Source organism: Notamacropus eugenii, chromosome 2 (assembly GCF_028372415.1).
Source record: "Notamacropus eugenii isolate mMacEug1 chromosome 2, mMacEug1.pri_v2, whole genome shotgun sequence".
NCBI classification, from domain to species: domain Eukaryota; kingdom Metazoa; phylum Chordata; class Mammalia; order Diprotodontia; family Macropodidae; genus Notamacropus; species Notamacropus eugenii.
In genome coordinates, this window is record NC_092873.1 from 53851238 (window position 1) to 53871661 (window position 20424).

The 20424-nt window shown below is 41.2% G+C and overlaps 1 protein-coding gene across 10 annotated transcripts in view; it reads right to left on the minus strand.

The window, feature by feature from the left end:
* The window catches only part of ANKMY1 (ankyrin repeat and MYND domain containing 1), a 132935-nt gene that overhangs the window by 35832 nt on the left and 76679 nt on the right, over positions 1-20424 (minus strand). For 9 of the 10 annotated variants that reach the window (XR_011973950.1, XM_072640327.1, XM_072640330.1 and 6 more), the window contains 4 exons: positions 14491-14622; positions 11860-11973; positions 11409-11574; positions 4217-4283 (listed from right to left, as the gene is read on the minus strand). Coding sequence is in view for 9 of the 10 variants with exons in the window: in XM_072640327.1 (XP_072496428.1) it covers positions 4217-4283; positions 11409-11574; positions 11860-11973; positions 14491-14622 (479 nt within the window). In the remaining variant the exon portion in view is untranslated. Of the gene's footprint in view, positions 1-4216; positions 4284-11151; positions 11242-11408; positions 11575-11859; positions 11974-14490; positions 14623-20424 lie in introns of those variants that run through there. The other variant, XM_072640331.1, reaches the window with a different exon arrangement.

Consider the following 20424-nt stretch of genomic DNA (forward strand, 5'->3'; position numbering starts at 1 on the left):
TTTACTTAGGTGACATAACAAAAATAGTTGGTTTAAAAGAAAAACTGCCTCTTTCCACCCCCAACCCAAAGAGTCTACGATGCTCTCCTACACACAAGGTCCCTGGGGAGAGTGGATTCAAACCTAAGACAACACAAAGATTAGCACAGTGCCTAGCACATAGTTGGTTGGTTGTTGTCCTTCATTCTTGAAGAGGACCAAAATGACATCACCATGATAAAGTGAAGTTTCAATGTGTCTGACTGTGGCTGATCAGACCAATACGATCTTGGAATGCTCTACCACAGATTGGGCACAGATAGTCCTTGTGAATATTTGGGGTGGATACTCCAAATTTGCGTATCCTACGTTTACTTTGTGCTGTCTCAACTCTGCTTTGCTCAAAGAGCACAGCACCCTTGCTGATGTGGGCACACCATGCTGAGCGGTCCTGTGCCAGTGTCTCCCATGTTGCACAGTCAAACCCAGAGTTCTTAAGAAAGACCTTGAGAGTATCCTCGTATCATTTCTTCGGACCACCATGTGATCGCCTGCCCCATGAGAGTTCTCCATAAAATAGTCTTTTTGGCAAGCACACATTTTGCATTCGAACAACATGGCCAGCCCACTGGAGTTGCCCTCTCTGAAGCATAGTTTGAATGCTTGGCAGTTCAGCTCGAGCAAGGACTTCAGAGTCTGGTAACTTATCCTGCCAGGTGATCCTCAGAATCTTCCTAAGACAGTTCAAATAGAAACGATTCAGTTTCCTGGCATGGCACTGGTAGACTGTCCATGTTTCACAGGCATACAACAATGAGGTCAGCACAATGGCTCTGTAGAACTTCAGTTTGGTAGTCAGTCACCTCTTCTCTTCCAAACTTTTCTTCAGAGCCTCCCAAACACTGCACTAGCTCTGGCAATGAATGCGTGTGTCAACCTCAATGGGTGCATCCCTGGAAAGCACACTACCAAGGTAAGTGAACTTATCCACAGCATTCAAAATTTCTTCATTTGTTATAACCAATGGTTCCATGTATGGATGGTGTGGTGGTGGCTGATGGAGCACCTGTGTTTTCTTGGTGTTAATTATTAGATCAAAATGAGCACAGGCAGCAGAGAATTGATCCATACTTTGTGGCATCTCAGTTTCAGGGGCTTAGCACATAGTAGGTACTTAATAAATGTTAGTCGAACTGGCATGTGACAAAAGAGTACTAGGAAGCTCCTTTTAGGCGTGTAGCTCTATGCTGGACTCCCAGAGTCAGTATCTTTGTAGGGTCCTGAATCCACCTTTAATTCATGGATCTAGTTTGTTCTCATGTCTCAGCTTCCAATGCAGGGGATGTTATCAGCTAAGCAATAACATTGCTCCAAGGATGCCAATAACAAGGCCAACTGGAAATTTTTCCAAGCCTTCTACCATTGACAAGATCATTCTCTGGTCTGTTGGGGGAGAGGGAGGAGAATGTGACACCCCTTCTGGGTTCACTCCTACGCCCTTGCTGCTCTCTGGCACAGGCTCAAGGCACCTGCCTTCTCAAGACCCTCTCAAGTTTTTACTGCTTCCCTGTTCAAATTCATTCCCTGTAATACAGGTCCAGGGGTGTGTCTCATCCTTCAATCATTTCCAACACTTTTCCAATCACAGTTACCATGTGATTTCATCCAAAGGCTCAAAAACACTTCACGCTTCTCAAATTGAGGACCCTTAGTTTACACTTTGGTGATTCAATGGAGATAGCCAGGTCTTCCGCTAATACATTGAGATAGTGATGAAATACCCCTTACATGTGCAATAAGGGAGCCTAGAATATCTCCCCACACAGAGGATAGGCAAAGCTGCCTCCTCTCACTGTTATTATTCAGCATAATTCTAAAAACACTAGTGGTAGCAATAGTAAAGAGAAAAAAATGAAAGAAATAAGCATTGGTAAATATCATTATGGAAAATAGGATGGTTTATTTAGAGAACTCAAGTGGATCAAAACAAAAACACTTGACCAAAATAGATAAACCCACAAAAATCGTCCATGAAAATGAAGGGAAAAAGGCAACAAAAAGAATACTGTTTAAAATAATGACAAATTACGTGTGTGAGTATGAATGATACTAGCAAGATACATACAAGACTTACAAGGTCAGCTATAAAGCAATTTTTATAGAAACAAACGTAAAGACATTCAATGCCCATGGTCCCACAGAGGTAGGTCAACAGAAGATAATATTTCCCAAGTCAATTTATATATTTTATAATATATACACCAATAAAAATATCTTTCAATGTGAAATTAGATAAAATGATAAAAATTTCCATTGAAGAACAAAAGGGCAAGATTAAGGGAAATCATGAAAAAAAGAACTTTTCTTTCTCACATTATAAAACAGTAATTATCAAAACCATCTAGCTTGGGATAAAAACTCAACAAATATGCCAATAAATTATATATAAAAATGAGTCCAATAACCAGATGAACATTGTAGTCTAGTGTTTGATAAACCTAGGATCACAAAAAACCAGGAAAGTATTTATGTTTCAAAAGAATTGTGATAATCAGACAGCAGTGTGATGAAAAATAGGTACAGAGCAGCATGTTATACCAAGTACCAAAATAAATTTTATATGGGCTAAATTAAATAAAAATGAATACATATCATTAAAAAGATAACAAAGATAAGTGTTGCATCTCTTAACTGTAGAGAAATGATAAATGCTTAATAATTTCTGGCTTTCAGGATATTATAAAACATAAGGTGGATTCATTTGATTATATAAAAATTAAAAGGTTTTCTATAACAACGCATTTAGCAGCTAATCTAATACTCCTGGCATTTACTTTCCTCAAATCCCCTACTACCAGACATGCCGCTCCCATATACCAATGATGGTGGTGACAAGTCAACTCATCTCCAAGCAGGTCAACATTACCCTTTGCCACAGTACTGATTCACCACCTTCCTGCCCTCAGTTTCACCACTGTCCATAGGAAGGTTGCTGACAGCTGCTTTCCACACATTCTGCTCTCTGTTCTTTCTCACAAATCTGCACTAGGTCACTATTATTCCAAAGCTACCTTTGAAGATGAAGTCACTCTGGTCCCCATAGGGCAACTTTCAGTTAGGCACATCAATAATATTAGCCTTAGTCAAGAGGCAAGGCAAAGAAACCACAGGCAACAATTTTTTCTGATCTCATACGACTTTCAGTCTAACCATTCAGGAAGCAAAGATAGAACTGTAAAACGTTATAATTTGTGGTATGGCCACGTTGTCCCAATGACCAAAAAACTAACGGTAGGAAGCAGTATGGTGCAAGGCAGGACACTGGTTCCAGAACTGGAAGATTTGGGTTCAGATTCCACCTCTGCTACTTCCTAGGTAGTACAATCTTGAAAAAGTCACCGAACCATCTGAGTTTCTGTTTATAAAATCAAGAGATCAAGACTATCTATCCAGCTTTAGAACTACAACACTAAACAGCATGACAGAATTTATTAAGAGATTCTTTATTCCTTTGAAATTCTTAGGAAACAACTGAATTCTTCAAAGAAATTACACAACGCAATGACAACATACTATCTCTTAAACTTGCAGGGTTCCCAAATACTTATACCCAGACAATTAAATTAATAATGTTTGTCAGCCTTTGCTCTCAGAAAGGATCAAAATGACGTCACTATCTAGAGTCAAGTTACTGTGACTGATCAGACCAAGAGGAGCTTGGAATGTTCTACCACAGGTCAGGAACAGTTTGCATGAACATTTGAAATGGATTCTCTAAATCTGTGCATCTTGTGTTTCTTTTGAGCTATTTCAATCCTGCTTTGCTCACAGAGCACATCACCTTCTCTGAGGTGGGCCCGCCATGCTGAGCGTGGAGAGTGTCCTTGTATTGCCTACCATCATTGTATATTAAAGAGTACAGTAAAACTACAAATTGAACTTTTATAAACTACAACTAACCATTAGGTTTGTGGTTATTCCCCTAAGGAAAAGAATTCTTAACCTGAGGCTTGTGAACGTTATAAAAAATATTTTGATAACTATTTTTTAATGTAAATCATTTCTGTAGTCATCCTATGTATTTTTTCATTTATCAACATTATTCTGAGAGATTGGTCTATTGGCTTCACCATACTGCCAAAGGTGAAGGTGCCACAAAGAGCATAAGAAGACCTGTCCCAAGGGAGAGTGATCACTTAAGGAAATAGACTCAATTATCAGAGTTCAGAATTCTTACCTTGATTCTGCATCTGATGGTTTAGCAGACAAGATACCCTTCTTCCTGGCCCTAGAGGATAATTCCGCTGTGAAGAGAGAAAAGGAGAAGGAAAGGGAGAGGGGAAGGAGGAGGAGGAGAAAAAGAAGATGAAGAGAAAGAGAGGGAAGGAGGGAGAGGAAGGAAAGGGAAGAAGGAAGAGGAGAGAAGGGAGGAGAGAGAAAGAAAAGGAGAGGGAGGGGAGGAGAAAAAGTAAAATGAAAGAGAGGGAAGAGGAGGGAGGGAGAAAAAGAAAAGGAAAAAGGGAGAAAGGAGAGGGAGAAAGGGAAAGACTTGGATTAGGCATCAGAGAAGTACAGATGACAATACTCTCAAGGTAATGATTTTTGGAAGTGTGGTAAAATCTAATTTATCACTCATTATATCAGCTGAAATGATGTTTCTATGCGCATCACTCAGATATTCATGATTTCTACAAAACAGCTGCTAAACCTTTAGTAACTGTGTAAAAAAAAAAAAGGTTTAATAGCTAACTCTTGTTTCTACATCACTTTTATTTCCAAATATATTCCTCTCCTTTCTATTCAGAGAACCACCCTTTTGTAACAAATAATCACTTTTTCTATTTTTTAATAAAATTTTATTTATTTTATATAAATTTTCTATAAAATAGTCACAAAATTTTAGGATTGCTTCTATTTAATGTAATTTAACGTATTTTTCCTGAGCAACATTTTCTGACCCATAGAATGAATGGACCCAGCACTCAGCACAGACCTGACACAAAGTTGGCTCTTAATAAAGGTTTTTTGATAAAATCACAAACTCTCAGAGTTGAAGGGACTCCAGAATTCTAGACCTAGGGGGGAGACAGCTGACCTGATGGATTCCTTGGAATCAAGAAGACCCAAGTTAAAATCTAGCCTCAATTCTCCTCTATTCATATAACCCTCTCCCTCAGTCTCATCTGTAAGATGGAGATCATCATAGCGCCTACCTTACAGGACTGCTATGAGGATTAAATGAGACAATCTTTGTAAAGTGGTTTGCAAACCCTAACACACTATACAAATGCTAGCTATCATCATGATTATTATTAAGGTCAATTCCCTCATTTTATAGCTGAATCAACTGAAGCCCGAGAGGTTAAGTGAGTTAAAGTTAAGCTAGGAAGTACCAAGGTAGAGAAAAGCAACTCCTCTTCACTGTTTCTGCTGCTAACAGGCAGCGAAATGATAACCAAATCAAAAGTCACTCTCCTTGAGAACAGATCTGCATCATCTCTATCTCTGTATTCATAATGCCTTAGTCACAGCATTTCAATCAATAAATTAAACATTTATTAAGCACCTACTATGTGCCAGGCACTGGGGATAAAAAAAATGGTAAAATTTGGTCCCTGCCCTGAAAGAGCCAACAATCTAATGGGGGAGACAACAAGCAGACCACATGTTTGTATAAACAGGATAAATAGACGGTCATCAATGAGAGAAGGCGCATGGGTAGTATTGCCCCAGGAAAACAGCACACTGGACCAAAAGCCAGAAGCCCCGGATGAGAGTCCTAGACCCACCACGTGATAACACCAGCCTAAACAAAGAAAAGCAGGAAAATGAAGGCAGAGCTTGCCGCAGAGCCCCTTCCAAACTCACAGGAACTTTAGCCGGTACCTCGGACTTTTTAAAGTTCGTAGAGAAGGAAAAAATAAGAGGATGAATATAAATGAGCGGTATGGTTCTATAAGACAGAGTTAGGAGTACAACAGGTCACAATAAGCTGATGTTAGGAATGCCAAGGACAGTAGGGGGCTACCAGGGTTCCCCACAGAAGGCACAGACTCTGGTGTCAGAGGATGTGGGTTCAAGTCTTGGGTGACATGGGGCAGGTCACCTCTCCTCTCTGGGTGTCGGTCCCTTAATGAAATAAAAGAATAGACAAGTCTCTGAGGTTCCTTCCACTCCTAAATTCATCCTAATAAAAAAGCCTTTTGTTTTTAAGTCTGTGAGGAGGAAAGAGAAAGAGCAAATGAGACGGCAGAGCCAGTGAGAAGGCAGAACTGTCTAAATGTTCAGAAATCCTCCTGAGAAAATGAAGCATGCCTATAATGATGAGACTGCCAAGTTGTTCCTGTTCCCTCTCCCTCTCCCTCTCCCTCTCCCTCTCCCTCGCCTTTGCAAATGACCAAGACTCTCTGATTAAAATGCGACGCACCTGACCCGATGCAGCCCTTAACTATCCAGATCCGCTACAACTGACCTTTCAAAGCGCAAGAGTTCAAACACTCCCATTTCTTACAAAGGCCTCCCAATACCCTCAGGTACAAGCAATCCAGGGACTCAGGAGCTTCCTGTCTAAAAACTGATTTTATATATTCCTCTTAGCCTGAGGGTCCACGGATGGTACCCAGAATGGGGGAGGGAGGGAAAGGAGGAAGGGGGGAGGGAGGAAAGGGGAGAGAAGAAAGGAGTAGGGGGAAAGAGGGAGGGAAGAAGGGAGAGGGGAGGGAGAGTAAGCCCCAACTGCCTCAGGTCTCTACCACCACTTCCTTGTTTGCAACACTCACGGCTGGTGTTGTGGGGATGTGGGACACACACCTTCCCAGTTCCACCAATATCCTGGCCCACAACAGAAGGGAAATGGAATTTAGTGGAAGAAGCACTGGTTTTAAAATCAAAGACACTGATTTCAATGTTGCCTGGGCCTCAGCTTCCTCATCTATAATATGAGAGGGGTTCAATTAAATGGTCTCCAAGACCCTGCCCAGTTCCACCTCTATAAACCTATGCCCCAGAGAGGCAGCTTCCAAGTTCCCTTCTTGATCCTAACCTATGAGTGTACTCAACTCTTATGTGGCTTCTGTTTTCTCTGCCAAGGAGAATGATCTTCAGAATGGGCAAGAGAGTAAAAGTAATGACCAGGGAGTTATAACACAAGAAAAGCAAGCTGATAGAAAGACAGCCTGATGAATTATATCACCAAGGCAGATGAATTACTTGACAAGGCACTAAAAGAACTTGGGGGGAGAGGGTATCGATGAGTCATCACCTGTGATGTCTGAATAATTGTGGACAATGGAAGAGGTGAGAGGTAGAACGGGAGAAGGGTGAGTGTTTTCCTGGTTTTCACATACAGGCTGGGAAATCTGACTTTGAGTCCAGGTACAAATCCAGACATATTATTAAAGGGATGATTCTTTAGAAAGGGAAGTGATGATCACGAGAAGCCAGCATGACTTCCTCCAAAACAAAGTAGCAGACTAACTGCACATCCTTTTCTGACAGCATTACCATACCAGTAGAAATAAGAAAAGCTATTAACATTGTTTAACAATTTTCAGCACCTTCACAAAGTCTCTCAGGCTATCTTTGTCAGACCAAATTGAAAAAGGAGGGCTAGATAATAATGGTTAGGTAGGCTCAGAATGAGTTTAATGACCATACCCAAAGACTGATCGTTAATGGGTCTACATCATCTTAAAGGGAGGTCTCTGGTGCGGCACACCCAGAGAACTGTCCTTAGTCCTATCCTATTTAACATTTTATCAATTACTCGGATAAAGGCATAGACACCAAATGCAGATTTTATGAACCTTGCGGGTTGGCACATTAGACAATAGAGTTAGAATCCAGAGAAATCTCAGTGAAGTGGACCAAAACTGTATATAATATAACTGAATAAAGCCATTATTATTTGGATGGAGCTGACAATGCAGGGGTAATTATGCCTGCATTCTCATTTTCCTAAACCAGATAAGGCCCAGGCTACAAAAGGCATTAACAAAGTGGACCAAAGGTGGACTTCACTCTTCCTGTGGGAATATCCATGTGTTCTGTAATTATTCAATAAATGTTTGCAAAAATTAATAGAACTAAAGCAGTCCTCCACGTGGATTCAACATCAATCTTCCGAGAAGATGAGGGAGATGCGGCCAGACAATAGGTCAAGTGAGCAAGTCCAAAAGAACCCAGTGTCACGGTAACAAAAGTTAATGCCATCTTAATTGGGACTGAGGAAGCCATCTAGAGTTAGGTGAGCTTAGCATTTCCCTGGATTCTGTCCCAGTCAGAACAGATCTGAAGAACTGTGTGGAGCAATAAGTGGCTCATTTTAGTAAGGATGTTGGCACACTGGGATATGTCCAGAGGACAGCAATCAGGAACCAGGAGGCCTTCCCTGCCTTAGAAGAGCAGGACTTGATATTACAAAAGGAAGGGTCACTTAAGATCCGAAGGGGATGTCGTTACAACAAATCCCTGGCTCCCAGAAACAAACCTTAGGCATAAAAGAATTAGGATTGCCTATGAAGCCAAAGACCTCCAGAGTATTATCATTAGGTAATCAATCCAAGGTCAGCTGGGTTTTTGAAGGCAAGAATTAGACTCATTTTTTTTTTTTGGACCAGCTGAGCCCAATTAGATTGGGATGGTGCTAACAGCTGCCTGAGACATTATTATTATTCTAATTCCTTGTAATCTTTTTTCTTCTGTTATGCAGTTTGGTTTCCAAGGTAAGACATCTGTTTCTTTGGGAATGGGTATTTTTCACCTGGGAGTCAATTTCTGTTTAGCAAGCATGAAAGCTGAAGAAAGAAAATGTATTCAAACGCATGAAGATGTCATCTTCCAGTTTACAAATTAATTATGTGTTTGTGAAGTCGGTTCTACCTCTCCTCCACTTCGGTACAGTGTTAGTATTCCCAGACGATGCCAACCTCCCCTAGGGTGGAGCAGCCCTGCCAAGAACTAACTGCCGTCCCTCGGACATTAGGATTAATGAATTCCAATCCACTAGGAAAAGCTCTGGACTTAGATGTAAGATGGATGGCTTCTGCAATGGAGCTCAGATGGAGAGATAAATACAAGGGAAAGTACATCCCAGAATCAGCCTGCCAAGTTGGTGTCTTCTAGATTTACTGATTTTACACAGAACTGAGCCAGCCTAGGACTTAGAATAAGGGGCAGAAATTAAGTTATGCCATGCCAGTGAGTCACGGAAGCCTAGAGGCATCCAGGTGCTGTGTTCCCAGAGCTAACTGTGATACTTGGGATGGATCGAAATCCTCTTAGATAATCCTGGAGGCTCTGGCTAGTGGAGACCAGAGCCTCAAACTGGGATTCTAGAGCAATAAACAGCTTTAGCAGAAAAAAAAGGGGGGATCAACACTGAATTTTGAGGGGAAAATATTAAATCACGGTTTTAAATAAAAGATGAACAAAGAAGCCGGAAGATAAAACTAACCTTTTATTGTTTAAATAGTTCTGATAATAGATTATAACATAAATTGACAAAAAGCAGAATGACTCTGCTATGACCCAAGGTAAGTCACCTAACCCTCTCTAGACTTCAGTTTCCCTAACTGAAAGAATGAAAGGATTGGACTACATGACCCCTAAGGTCTCTCCCAATTCTGTCTATGGTCCTATATTGAAGGACGAGAGACAAAGAGAATGAGCTATTTCCCACACCTAGACTTCATCCTTTCCTCACCATTGTCTCTTAGAATCCTGAGTTTCCTTCGGGTGCTATGGCAAGGCTTTTCCTGATCCCTTCTGCTACCCAAGTGACCTTGTACATTTTTGTATATTCCTCTACAGGGTGTCTCCCCGAATTAGACTATAAGCTACTTGAGAGCAGGAACTGCTATTGCTTTTTCATCTTCATATTCCCACTGGTTAGGATACTGTAAATACTTAATAAATGACTGGCTGATGGATTATGTGGGGCAATGTGAAATAAATGGATCTGTGACCATATAGGTATGTAGAAGAGAATCAGAGAAAAGAGAGGGGAAAGTATGAGGGTCTTATCCTGAGTCATTGCTTCCCTCCTCAACCTCTCCCACATTCAACCCTCACCTGTAAAATGGGTATAAAATAATAACAAAAATAATAATAATAAAATAAAGATTAAAAAAATATAATAAAATGAGGATAAAATATTGATTAAATGGGGATAATAATCGCACCTACCTCCCAGGGTGGTTTGGAGAATCAAATTTACATATATATCATATCCTATATGCACCTGCACATTCATAATATGAATATATCATAATATATGTACGTATATGCATAATATGCCAAACCTCAAAATACACACATAAAGCACAATGTTACATAATAATACATAAATGTGAACAATTATTTATATCGAAATTTAAAATTGGCAAAGTACTTAGAATTATTCTATCATAAACATTTATGAAGCACCTATTTTGTGCCAGGTACTGTGCTAAGGACTCAAGAGGCAAGAGACGGGTCTCCGCCCTCAATCTAAGTGGGGGAACAACATGCAGACAAATCTACGCAAAGGCAAAGCAAACTATATACAAGAGGAACAGGAAATCACTCCGCAAGGCACTAGAATTAGGAAGGGCTGGGAAAGGTTCCCTGTGAGAAGTAGGATTTTATTTAGGACTTAAAGGAAGCCAGGGAGGGCAGTGTCCCTGGATAAAGGAATACCTGGCAGGGAGCGAGGTACAAGAAGACTGGAAAGGTAGGGAGGGGGCTACAATGGCAAATAGAATATGAACTTTCAAAAGAAAAGTAAGTTGGGCACAAGTGACATTGACTGTTTCAAGCTGAATCCTCCTTTCTGTTCAATGAAAATGTTCATGCTGGGGGTAGTTTGTTAATATCATGAATTTTTTTTAAAGTGGACAAACTACTAATTAAGCAAAGAAGTCTTTAAACAGCCTGTGACAGAGTGAGGCTTTCATGCTGAATATAATAGGGGATGAAGAGAGGGACTTGCCTGTTATTTCATTAACACAGAGAACTCCCCAGAAGGGGAAATTCCTTCTCCCAAAAGGAGGGTACCTTCTCTCATCGATTTGTAATCTTACTGAGTTGCCTGGAGCATGGTGTCCAACTCAGATAGCAATGAGCATTTCTGCCAGGTGGCATATTGACTTAGAAAACCACAAATTAACATCATCTGTGTTCTATTGTACTTACATTTACACTGCTAAACATTTTCCCATTACATGTGAAAATGGTTCCTGCCCATCCTCCCTTCTGTGAGTTTGAAACCTCTGGCCAAATGTCCTGCACAAAGCTAGTATATGTCAAAGACTTGAACTCAGGTCTTCCTGGCTCTTAATGTGGTTTTTCATTATCACATGGCTTCTCCAGATGAATAATTCTTCCCACTATGGATCCCTAGGACACAAGAGCTTCAGTCACTCTGGGCACTCGGTTTGGTTTTTACTCACCTTTCTTAGACAACAGCAGCTTCCTGCGATCCCACTGATCCTCCTTCTCCACAACTGCTTTTCGGAGCCGAGCGCCCAAGTATTCTAAGAATTTTTTACGCAAAGTCAGTATTTCACGCTCGGCCATCGTCAATGAGTGTAAAGGAGTGTGTGCTATTCGCCTATCCTGTAGCACAAAACAATTCATTACTCTACAATCGTTAGCAGCCCTAGATCAAAACCAACTAGAAGCGTTGAGGATCCCCATGCTGAACATCCATCTTTCCAAATCCAGACAAGGAGAACAAGACCTGGCATCAGACCACCTGGGAAGTATTAATTCTGTTTCCCTGAGTTTGCTGAAAGAAAAAGGCCTGCCTGGAAAATGACAAAGGGAGCCTAAGTGTACCATACTTACCGAGCTGGCACCAAGTTTCCTGAAAGTTGGGCTCCCCGGGATTCAAGGCCATACCTGGAAGAATTTGAAGTAAGCATAATCCACAGCGGTTCCCACAGCTGATCTTTCTCCTTGGACCAGTTTAATTGGAAGCAGGATGTCAGCCCCAAACTGAATGAGTCTGTCAATCTGCAAAGGACAAAGTCTTCATCAAACAAAGCAAGACCTCTGGTAGGCAGCAATGAAACCGCTTTTCCCCTTTCTTTGCTGAAGTGGGGGACTATGGGTAGGGAGCATTGTATATGTCAGTCTCTTCCCATATGGTGATTAGTTTTGTGAACTGTTCCCCTCCATCTCCTGTTTTGATTCTTTGTTCTAATGAACAGCTCCTAAGAAAGAAATATGGGGAGGGAGACTTTAGGAAATACAGAGAATGTAAAAATAAAAGATTATCAGTGAAAATTTAAAATTTGGCCACCAACGGAAAATGGGACCAGGACAAATAACTTCACAGAGTTTGCTTCTCTGACTAATGTCCAATCAAGAAACAGACAAGCTAGTGGAAACTTTGACATCTGGACACATTTATGACTTCTTGTCCCTCGAAGAGAAGCCTCACTCCAGAAATGGAAGGGACCTCTAAGGTCATCTTGCCCAACCTCCTTGTTTAATAATAATAGCTAGCTTTATCTACCACTTTGAGGCTTTACTCATCTCATGTTCTCTCATTTCATGCTTTCAACAATTCTGTGAGCTGGGTATTATCCTCATTCTATAAATGGGGAAACTGAGGCTAAGGGAGATTAAGACACATCCTTGTTCAAGGTCTCGTGTGTTCATCCTTCATTGCCGAAGAAGACCATACCATCAGAAATGATGACATGACTTGCACTTGATTTTGTTTTGAGTGAGGGCTGTGTAGGTCACCAGCCTTCACTTCTCCCCCAGAGCCATCTGAATCCAATGACCACATATTCATCAGGATAACTGGAGATGACCCAGGATGAGGTAATTGGGGTTAAGTGACTTGCCCAAGTTCAAGTGTGTGTCAAGTGTCTGAGGTGAGATTTGAACTCAGGTCCTCCTGACTCCTGCACTGCTGCCCTATCAATTGCACCACCTAGCTGCCCCCTCAAGGTCTCATAACTAATAAGTGAAAGAGGGAGAATTTGAACTCAAATCTCCCCAACTCTACTTCTCACATTCTATCCCCAACTCCTGGCTGCCTACTAACAGATAAGAAACTGCGGTCAAAGGAGATCTCAAGGTCACTTAGGTAGGAAGCATACATAGGATTCAAACCTGGGTCCTCTGACTCCAGAAGTAATATTCTTTCCACTGACTTCTGTGCCAACACTTCTCAAATACCACCTACTAATCACAGGGAGGAAGTAATGGGTCCTGACAGTCCTGACGTCTCAACATTATCATGGTGATTATTCTCAGACAATGATCATTATTTCATACCAGCGGTCTCCCTTTTAATTACAGTGAACCTACTGTTCGCCGGAAAGGCTGTTATCTGCATATGCCAAAAGAAATGCTTAGATACATTGCAGAAAAAATGGAAATATATAATGATTAAAATGCTTTGCACAATTAAGTCCAAAGATGACATAGCAGCCAAGTTTCTTTTCAGCCCCTCAAAAACAGACATAAGCACATCAAACAATAAATGAGGCAGAGGGCAGGGGGGAGGGAGATGGGGGAGCTGGAAGGGGGAAAGGGGATATGGTAGAACATGGCTCTATGACCCAGGGAAAGTCACTTAGCCTCTCAATGTCCCAGACAACTCTTTAAGACTATGTAAGTTGCACATCAGGTACTCATCTACATTGGTAGGGGGAATTTCTTCATTTCCAGCACAATGAAATCACAGTGCTAGTCCAAAAAGAAAAAAAATATCTAAACTAGAATATGAGCTCCTTGGTAAACCAGTGTTTACCATGGTGCTTCCAGCACTACATGGTGCCTGGCACATAGTAGGTGGTTAGTAAATGCTCATTGACTTGGCTTATTTGCGCCTTTTTTTCTATGCTCTGAGGTTAGCACAGAGTAGGTGCTTCAGATGTTTATTGGTAACTCTTGTTTGCACGTTGAACATTTCACAATATATCCCTCAGCCTCCAACCCCTTCCAGAAAAGACTTTGGAGATACCCTGTATAATGTCAGATGATTTCATATGTTTGGTTCTTTCTGAACTAGTTTTCCCCTCTTTTTTATGGGATGATTTTTGGAAGTGGGGAGTGATGAGGAACGTAAAGAGCTAGTTGTCTTCTCCCATATCCTCTTCAGAGTCAAGCTTGGTCATTATGATTTCCCAGTATCCCTTTTTTTTGTCATGTTGTTGGCTGTTTCATGCCTCAGCTCTTCTTGTGTAAAAAAGTTTGTTCTTCTGCTGTCAGATCATCCCCCCTCAGTTCCACAGAGAGAGTCACATTTAATATGATTTTTGATGAAATTGTCTTCCTTACATTTTTTTAAAGAGCATTAAAATGACAGGAAAGACAAACAAATTCATCTCCTTTCACAATTTCATCATGGAAAAAAATAAGGAGCTGAAACAGACCCCAACATGGAACCCAGAACAGATAAAAATGAAGAATTACTTTAATTGCCACAAGAAATCGCTAAAGAACGAAAATGAGTTTTTACATTCCATAAATCATGCCTCCACAAAATGCACAGCCACACAAAGAGCTTACCAAAGCAATTTTACCATCCAGGGACCTTTTATGCTCAAATGCTAGGTTGGCCACTGCACAAAGAGCACTGCCTACCCCTTTAGTTAAGGCTAGGTTTGGGTCTGCTCCATGGAGGAGAAGTTCATGCACCGCCTGCAAAAAACACAAGCACTGAATATACATTGAGAGAAGTCAATCAAGTTAGACACACAGCTTAAGAGGTGCTAAAAAAACAATAATAAACATTTTAATGTTGTTGTTTAGTCATTTTTCAGTCATGTCTGACTCTCCACGATCCCATTTGGAGTTTTCTTGGCAGAAATACTGGAGTGGTTTGCATTTCTTCCCTAGTTCACTTGACAGATGAGGAAACTGAGGCAAACAGGGTTAAGTGACTTGCCCTAGGTCACCCAGCTACTAAGTGTCTGAGAACAGATTTGAACTCAAGAAAATGAGTCCTAACTCCAGGTCCCTCTCTCTATTCACTATGCCACCTAGTTGCCCCTTTTACCTTCTAGCTAAAACTACATATCACACTGAAGATCTAAAAATATATTCTAACACATTTTACATTTGTGTATAATAATGGTTTGAACCATCCCCCAATTAAGTAGGATCTACTCTATTTCCAGGTCTGTGCTACTACAAAAAGAGCTCCTCTAAATATCTTGGTGTAAATGGAACCATTCTTTTTGTCAATGACTGCTTAGGAGTAAGTACTAGGGTCAAAAGGTGAGGACATTTCAGTCCCTTTTTAGCCTAATTTTCAGCTGCTTTCGAGCATGTTTGGTCCCCTTCACAACTCTACCAAGACAGTATCAGTGTGCCTGTCTTTCCACAACCTCTCCAGCACTGTCTTCCATCTTGTGTTACTTTTTGTCATGAATTAACCTAAATAAACATTCTATTAACTTCAAGTGTATCCTATTAAGATACTATTTTAGCCTGGATTCAGTTTAGTTAGGGGAGATCATAAAGCCTGCTGGGAAAAGCACTGGATTTGGAAGCAGGTGACTTGGGTTTGAATCACACTTACCAGAGTGACAACTTTATTACTCTGGGCCTCAGCTTCCTCGTTTGTAAAATAAAGAGATTGGGGGGGAAGAGCCAAGATGGTGGAGTAGAAAGACGCACCTACTCTAGCTTTCCCCCATAGCCCATAAAATACCTGTAAATAATGACCCTAAACAAATCCTAGAGCAGCAGAAGCCACAAAATGACAGAGTGAAATAGATTTCCAGCTCAAGACAGCCTGGAAGGCCAACAGGAAAGGTGTATCACACTGGGTGCATAGCAGAGCACAGCCCTCAGAGCACAGTACAGCCTTCGCCGCCTCATGTGAACAGGCTTCAGGGTACAGAATCCCACGCAACAGCTGCGGCTCCCAGATTACTCAACCCACAAACTCCAAAAGCAGCTTAAAGGTCAGTGAGAAAGCTCTTTCACCTGGGTGAGAAGGGAACATGGTCTGGCCCCAGCAGCCCCAGAGCAGTAGCAGTTGCTGCCACACAGCGTCCATTTTAGGAGCCCTCAGCCTAAAGCCCCTGGGGGAATTGTGTAGCTGATCTGGATCTCAGCCCTGACTGGTGGTCCTGGGGTGAGGAGGAGCACTGGCTGGCCTGGTGGAGGCTCTGAAGAGGGCATTCTACTCACAGATCCTGGACAGAAAAGATTTCTTGTGGTTGTTCAAAGACCAGAGCACAGGCCAGGAGAGGAGTAAACTCCTCTCCCTTGACTGGGCCACCTTGGAGGAAGTGAGAGCTTACAAGTCCCTAGAGTATACCCTCCACTTGACAAAGGACTCAAAAGTCAAGTAACTAGCTGGGAAAATGCCCATAAAAGAGGAAAAAATAAGGCTATAGAAAGTCACTTTCTTGGTGAACAGGTACTTTCTTCCATCTTTTCAAATGAGGAGGAACAATGCGTACCATCAGAGGAAGACATCAAAGTCAAGGCTTCTACATCCAAAACCTCCAAAATAAATATGAAATGATCTCAGGCCACAGAAGAGCTCAAAAAGGATTTTGAAAATCAAATGAGACAGGTGGAGGAAAAGTTGGGAAGAGAAATTAGAGTGATGCAAGAAAATCATGAAAAGTGAGTCAACAGCTTGCTAAAGGAGATTCAAAAAAATGCTGAAGAAAATAACACCTTTAAAAATAGACTAACCCAACTGGCAAAAAAGGTCCAAAAAGTCAATGAGGAGAAGAATGCTTTTCACTGAAGAAAATAGTTCTTTAAAATTAGAATGGAGCAGATGGAAGCTAATGACTTTATGAGAAACCAAGAAATTACAAAACAAAACCAAAAGAATGAAAAAATAGAAGATAATGTGAAATATCTGATTGGACAAACAACTGACCTGGAAAACAGATCCAGGAGACACAATTTAAAAATTATGGGACTACCTGAAAGCCATGATCAAAAAAAAAGCCTAGACATCATCTTTCATGAAATTATGAAGGAAAACTGCCCTAATATTCTAGAACCAGGGGGTAAAATAAATATTGAAAGAATCCACTGATCCCCTCCTGAAAGAGATCCAAAAAGAGAAACTCCTAGGAACATTGTGGCCAAATTCCAGAGTTTCCAGGTCAAGGAGAAAATATTGCAAGCAGCCTGAAAGAAACAATTCAAGTATTGTGGAAATACAATCAGGATAACACAAGATCTAGAAGCTTCTACATGAAGGTATCAAAGGGCATGGAATAAGACATTCCAGAAGTCAAAGGAACTAGGACTAAAACCAAGAATCACCTACCCAGCAAAACTGAGTATAACACTTCAGGAGAAAAAATGGTCTTTCAATGAAATAGAGGACTTTCAAGCATTCTCGACAAAAAGACCAGAGCTGAAAAGAAAATTTGACTTTCAAACACAAGAATGAAGAGAAGCATGAAAAGGTAAACAGCAAAGAGAAGTCATAAGGGATTTACTAAAGTTGAACTATTTACCTTCCTACAGGGAAAGACAACATTTGTAACTCTTGAAACTTTTTTCAGTATCTGGGTAATTGGTGGGATTACACAGAGACAGAGACAGAGACAGAGAGCACAGGGTGAATTGAATAGGATGGGATCATATCTTTAAATAATGAAATTAAGCAATGAGAGAGAAATATATTGGGATCAGAAACGGAGAAATGGAATGGGGCAAATTATCTCTCATAAAAGAGGCAAGTAAAAGACTTTTCAGTGGAGGGGAAAAGGGGGGAAGTGAGAGAAAAAACATGAAACTTACTCTTATCACATTCGACTAAAGGAAGGAATAAAATGCACACTCATTTTGGTATGAAAACCTATCTTACAATACAGGATAGTGGGGGAGAAAGGGATAAGCAGGGTGGGGGGGGATGATGGAAGGGAGGGCAGTGGGAGGAGGGAGCACTCTTGGGGAGGGATAGGATCAAAAGAGAATAGAAGAAATGGTGGGCAGGATAGGATGGAGGGAAATATAGTTAGTCTTACACAACACGACTATTATGGAAGTCATTTGCAAAACTACACAGATATGGGCTATATTGAATTGTTTGCCTTCCCAAAGGGGATGGGTGGGGAGGGAGGGATGAAGAGAAGCTGGAACTCAAAGTTTTAGGAACAACTGCTGAGTATTGTTCTTGCAACTAGGAAATAAGAAATACAGGTAATGGGGTATAGAAATTTATCTTGCCCTACAAGGCAAAAGAGAAGATAGGGATAAGGGAAGGGAGGGATGTTAGAAGGGAGGACAGATTGGTGATAGGGGTAATTAGAATGCTCAGCGTTTAGGGGTGGGGGGAAAGGAGAAATTGGGAGAAAATTTGGAACCCAAAATTTTGTGGAAATGAATGTTGAAAACTTAAATAAATTTAAATTTAAAAAATTAAAAAAAATAAAGGGATGGGCAAGGGTACAGATGCTCTCTAAGACTCTTCTCCATTCTAAGTCTGTGGTATTATATGAATTTTTGTTTTACTTTAACACTGTATACCACAATCACCTAGCATTTTAATAATAAGCATCCACTAAACTTCCCTACACTGGACTGGGACCTGGGATCATTTTTTCTAAGTCTTCTGTTGTCATTATTTTTCAGTCATATCCAACTCTTCAGGACCCTCATTTGGAGTTTTACTGGCAGAGATACTGGGGTGGTTTGCCATATCTTCCTCCAGCTCATTTTACAGGTGAGGAAACCAAGGCAAAAAGAGTGAAGTGACTTGTCCAGGGTCATACAGCTAGAAAGAGTCTGAAGCCAGATTTGAACTCAGGAAAAGGAGTCTTCTGGACTCCAGGCCCAGTTGTCCCATATGGTATAAAGTTTCCCAGAATCTTTACTCCTGAGAACTACTGGTTGTCTATTTCTCCTACCAAGGACTAGCATCCCAATCGAAGCCTTTCGTCCCCCTCTCTTAGCTTCCCTATCACTCAAAAGGCCAAGAAGACAGCACCAGCAAGAAGAATGAATTAATCTAATTTATTCTAAGCAACAAAGAAGAACAGATTGGCTAAGGAGAAATGAGCATGGTATCTCAGAATACACAATAGCCCTGGAAAAGAATGCTGAGCTCTTTAAGGAAAGTACTTTAGGAAAGCAGAGTCCAAAAGGTTCAGAGAAAATCAAGTCAGTCAGCATGCACTAATTAAGCATTTCTTGTGTGCCAATCACTGTGCTAAGACCTAGGGACACAAAGAAAGGCAAAAATACTAAGTGCCCTTGAGGAGTGGGCATTGTAATGGGGAGATAGTATGTAAATACTTAGGAATCTACAAGATACGAATAGACTGAGTAACTAGAAGGTGGGGGTGGGGGTGGAGCACTAACAGTTATGGAGGCAAGGTTCCTGCCAAAGGGAGGATCGGAACTATATCCTGAAGGAAACCACCACAGGTAAGAGGGTGACCAAGGCCCAAGCGACAGTCAGTGGGAAGGAGAAGAGCTAAGAGGTGGCAGACTGTGTCTGAGGAAGCCAGAGCTGCTGGAGCTCCAGAGGGTTCAGAGGAGTCACATATAAGAAGATTGGAAAGGTAGGAAAGGATCGGGATGTAACAGGCTTCAAACGTCCAATGAAAGACAAATCTCCTTGACCCTGGAGGCAATAGGGAGCCATGGAATTCACTGAACAGGGGTTATGGTCAGTCCTACACTTCAGAAAATTCACCTTGGGAGCTAGAAGGAGCATGTTTCAGAGAGGGGAGAAATGTGAATCAAGGAAACTAGTCAGAAGGCTATTTTACAATAATCCAGGAGAAAGGTGATGAAAACCTGAAATAGGGTTTGGGGCTGGATGTATGGAGAAAGAAAGGAACCTATACAAGGGGGAAGGGAATGAGCACTGATAAAGCCCCTACTACGTGCCAGGCAAATCTCATTTGATTCTCACAAACTTTATGAGGCAAATACTATATCATCCCCATTTTTCAGTTGGGAAAACTGAGACAGACAATTTAAATGGCTTGCCATGGTCACACAACTAGTAAGCATCTGAGGCCAAATTTGAACTCAGATCCAGGTCCAGTATTCTATACAATACCACCAGCTGTCCCCCAGTATGCAACAAGGATGTTGTAAGGATAAAAAATAACAGGACTGAAAAAGAGGGAGAGAGGAAGGGAGGGAGAAAGGGAGGGAGGAGGAAGGGAGGGAGGAGGAACGAAGGAAGGAAGGAGGGAGGGAAGGAAGGAAGGAAGGAAGGAAGGAAGGAAGGAAGGAAGGAAGGAAGGAAGGAAGGAAGGAAGGAAGGAAGGAGGGAGGGAGGGAGGAGACATTAAGCACATGTGTTGGGTACTGGGCTAATAAGCACTTTACAAATATCTCATTTGACCCTCCCATGAGATAATATTTGTAAAGCACTTAGCACATACCCAGCATATAGTAGGTGTTTGTTTCCTTCTCTCCTTTCTTTCTTCCTTCCTTTCTTTTCCTTCTTTTTTTAATCTTTACTACAAGTCTAGTTCACTGGATAGGGGAAAGAGA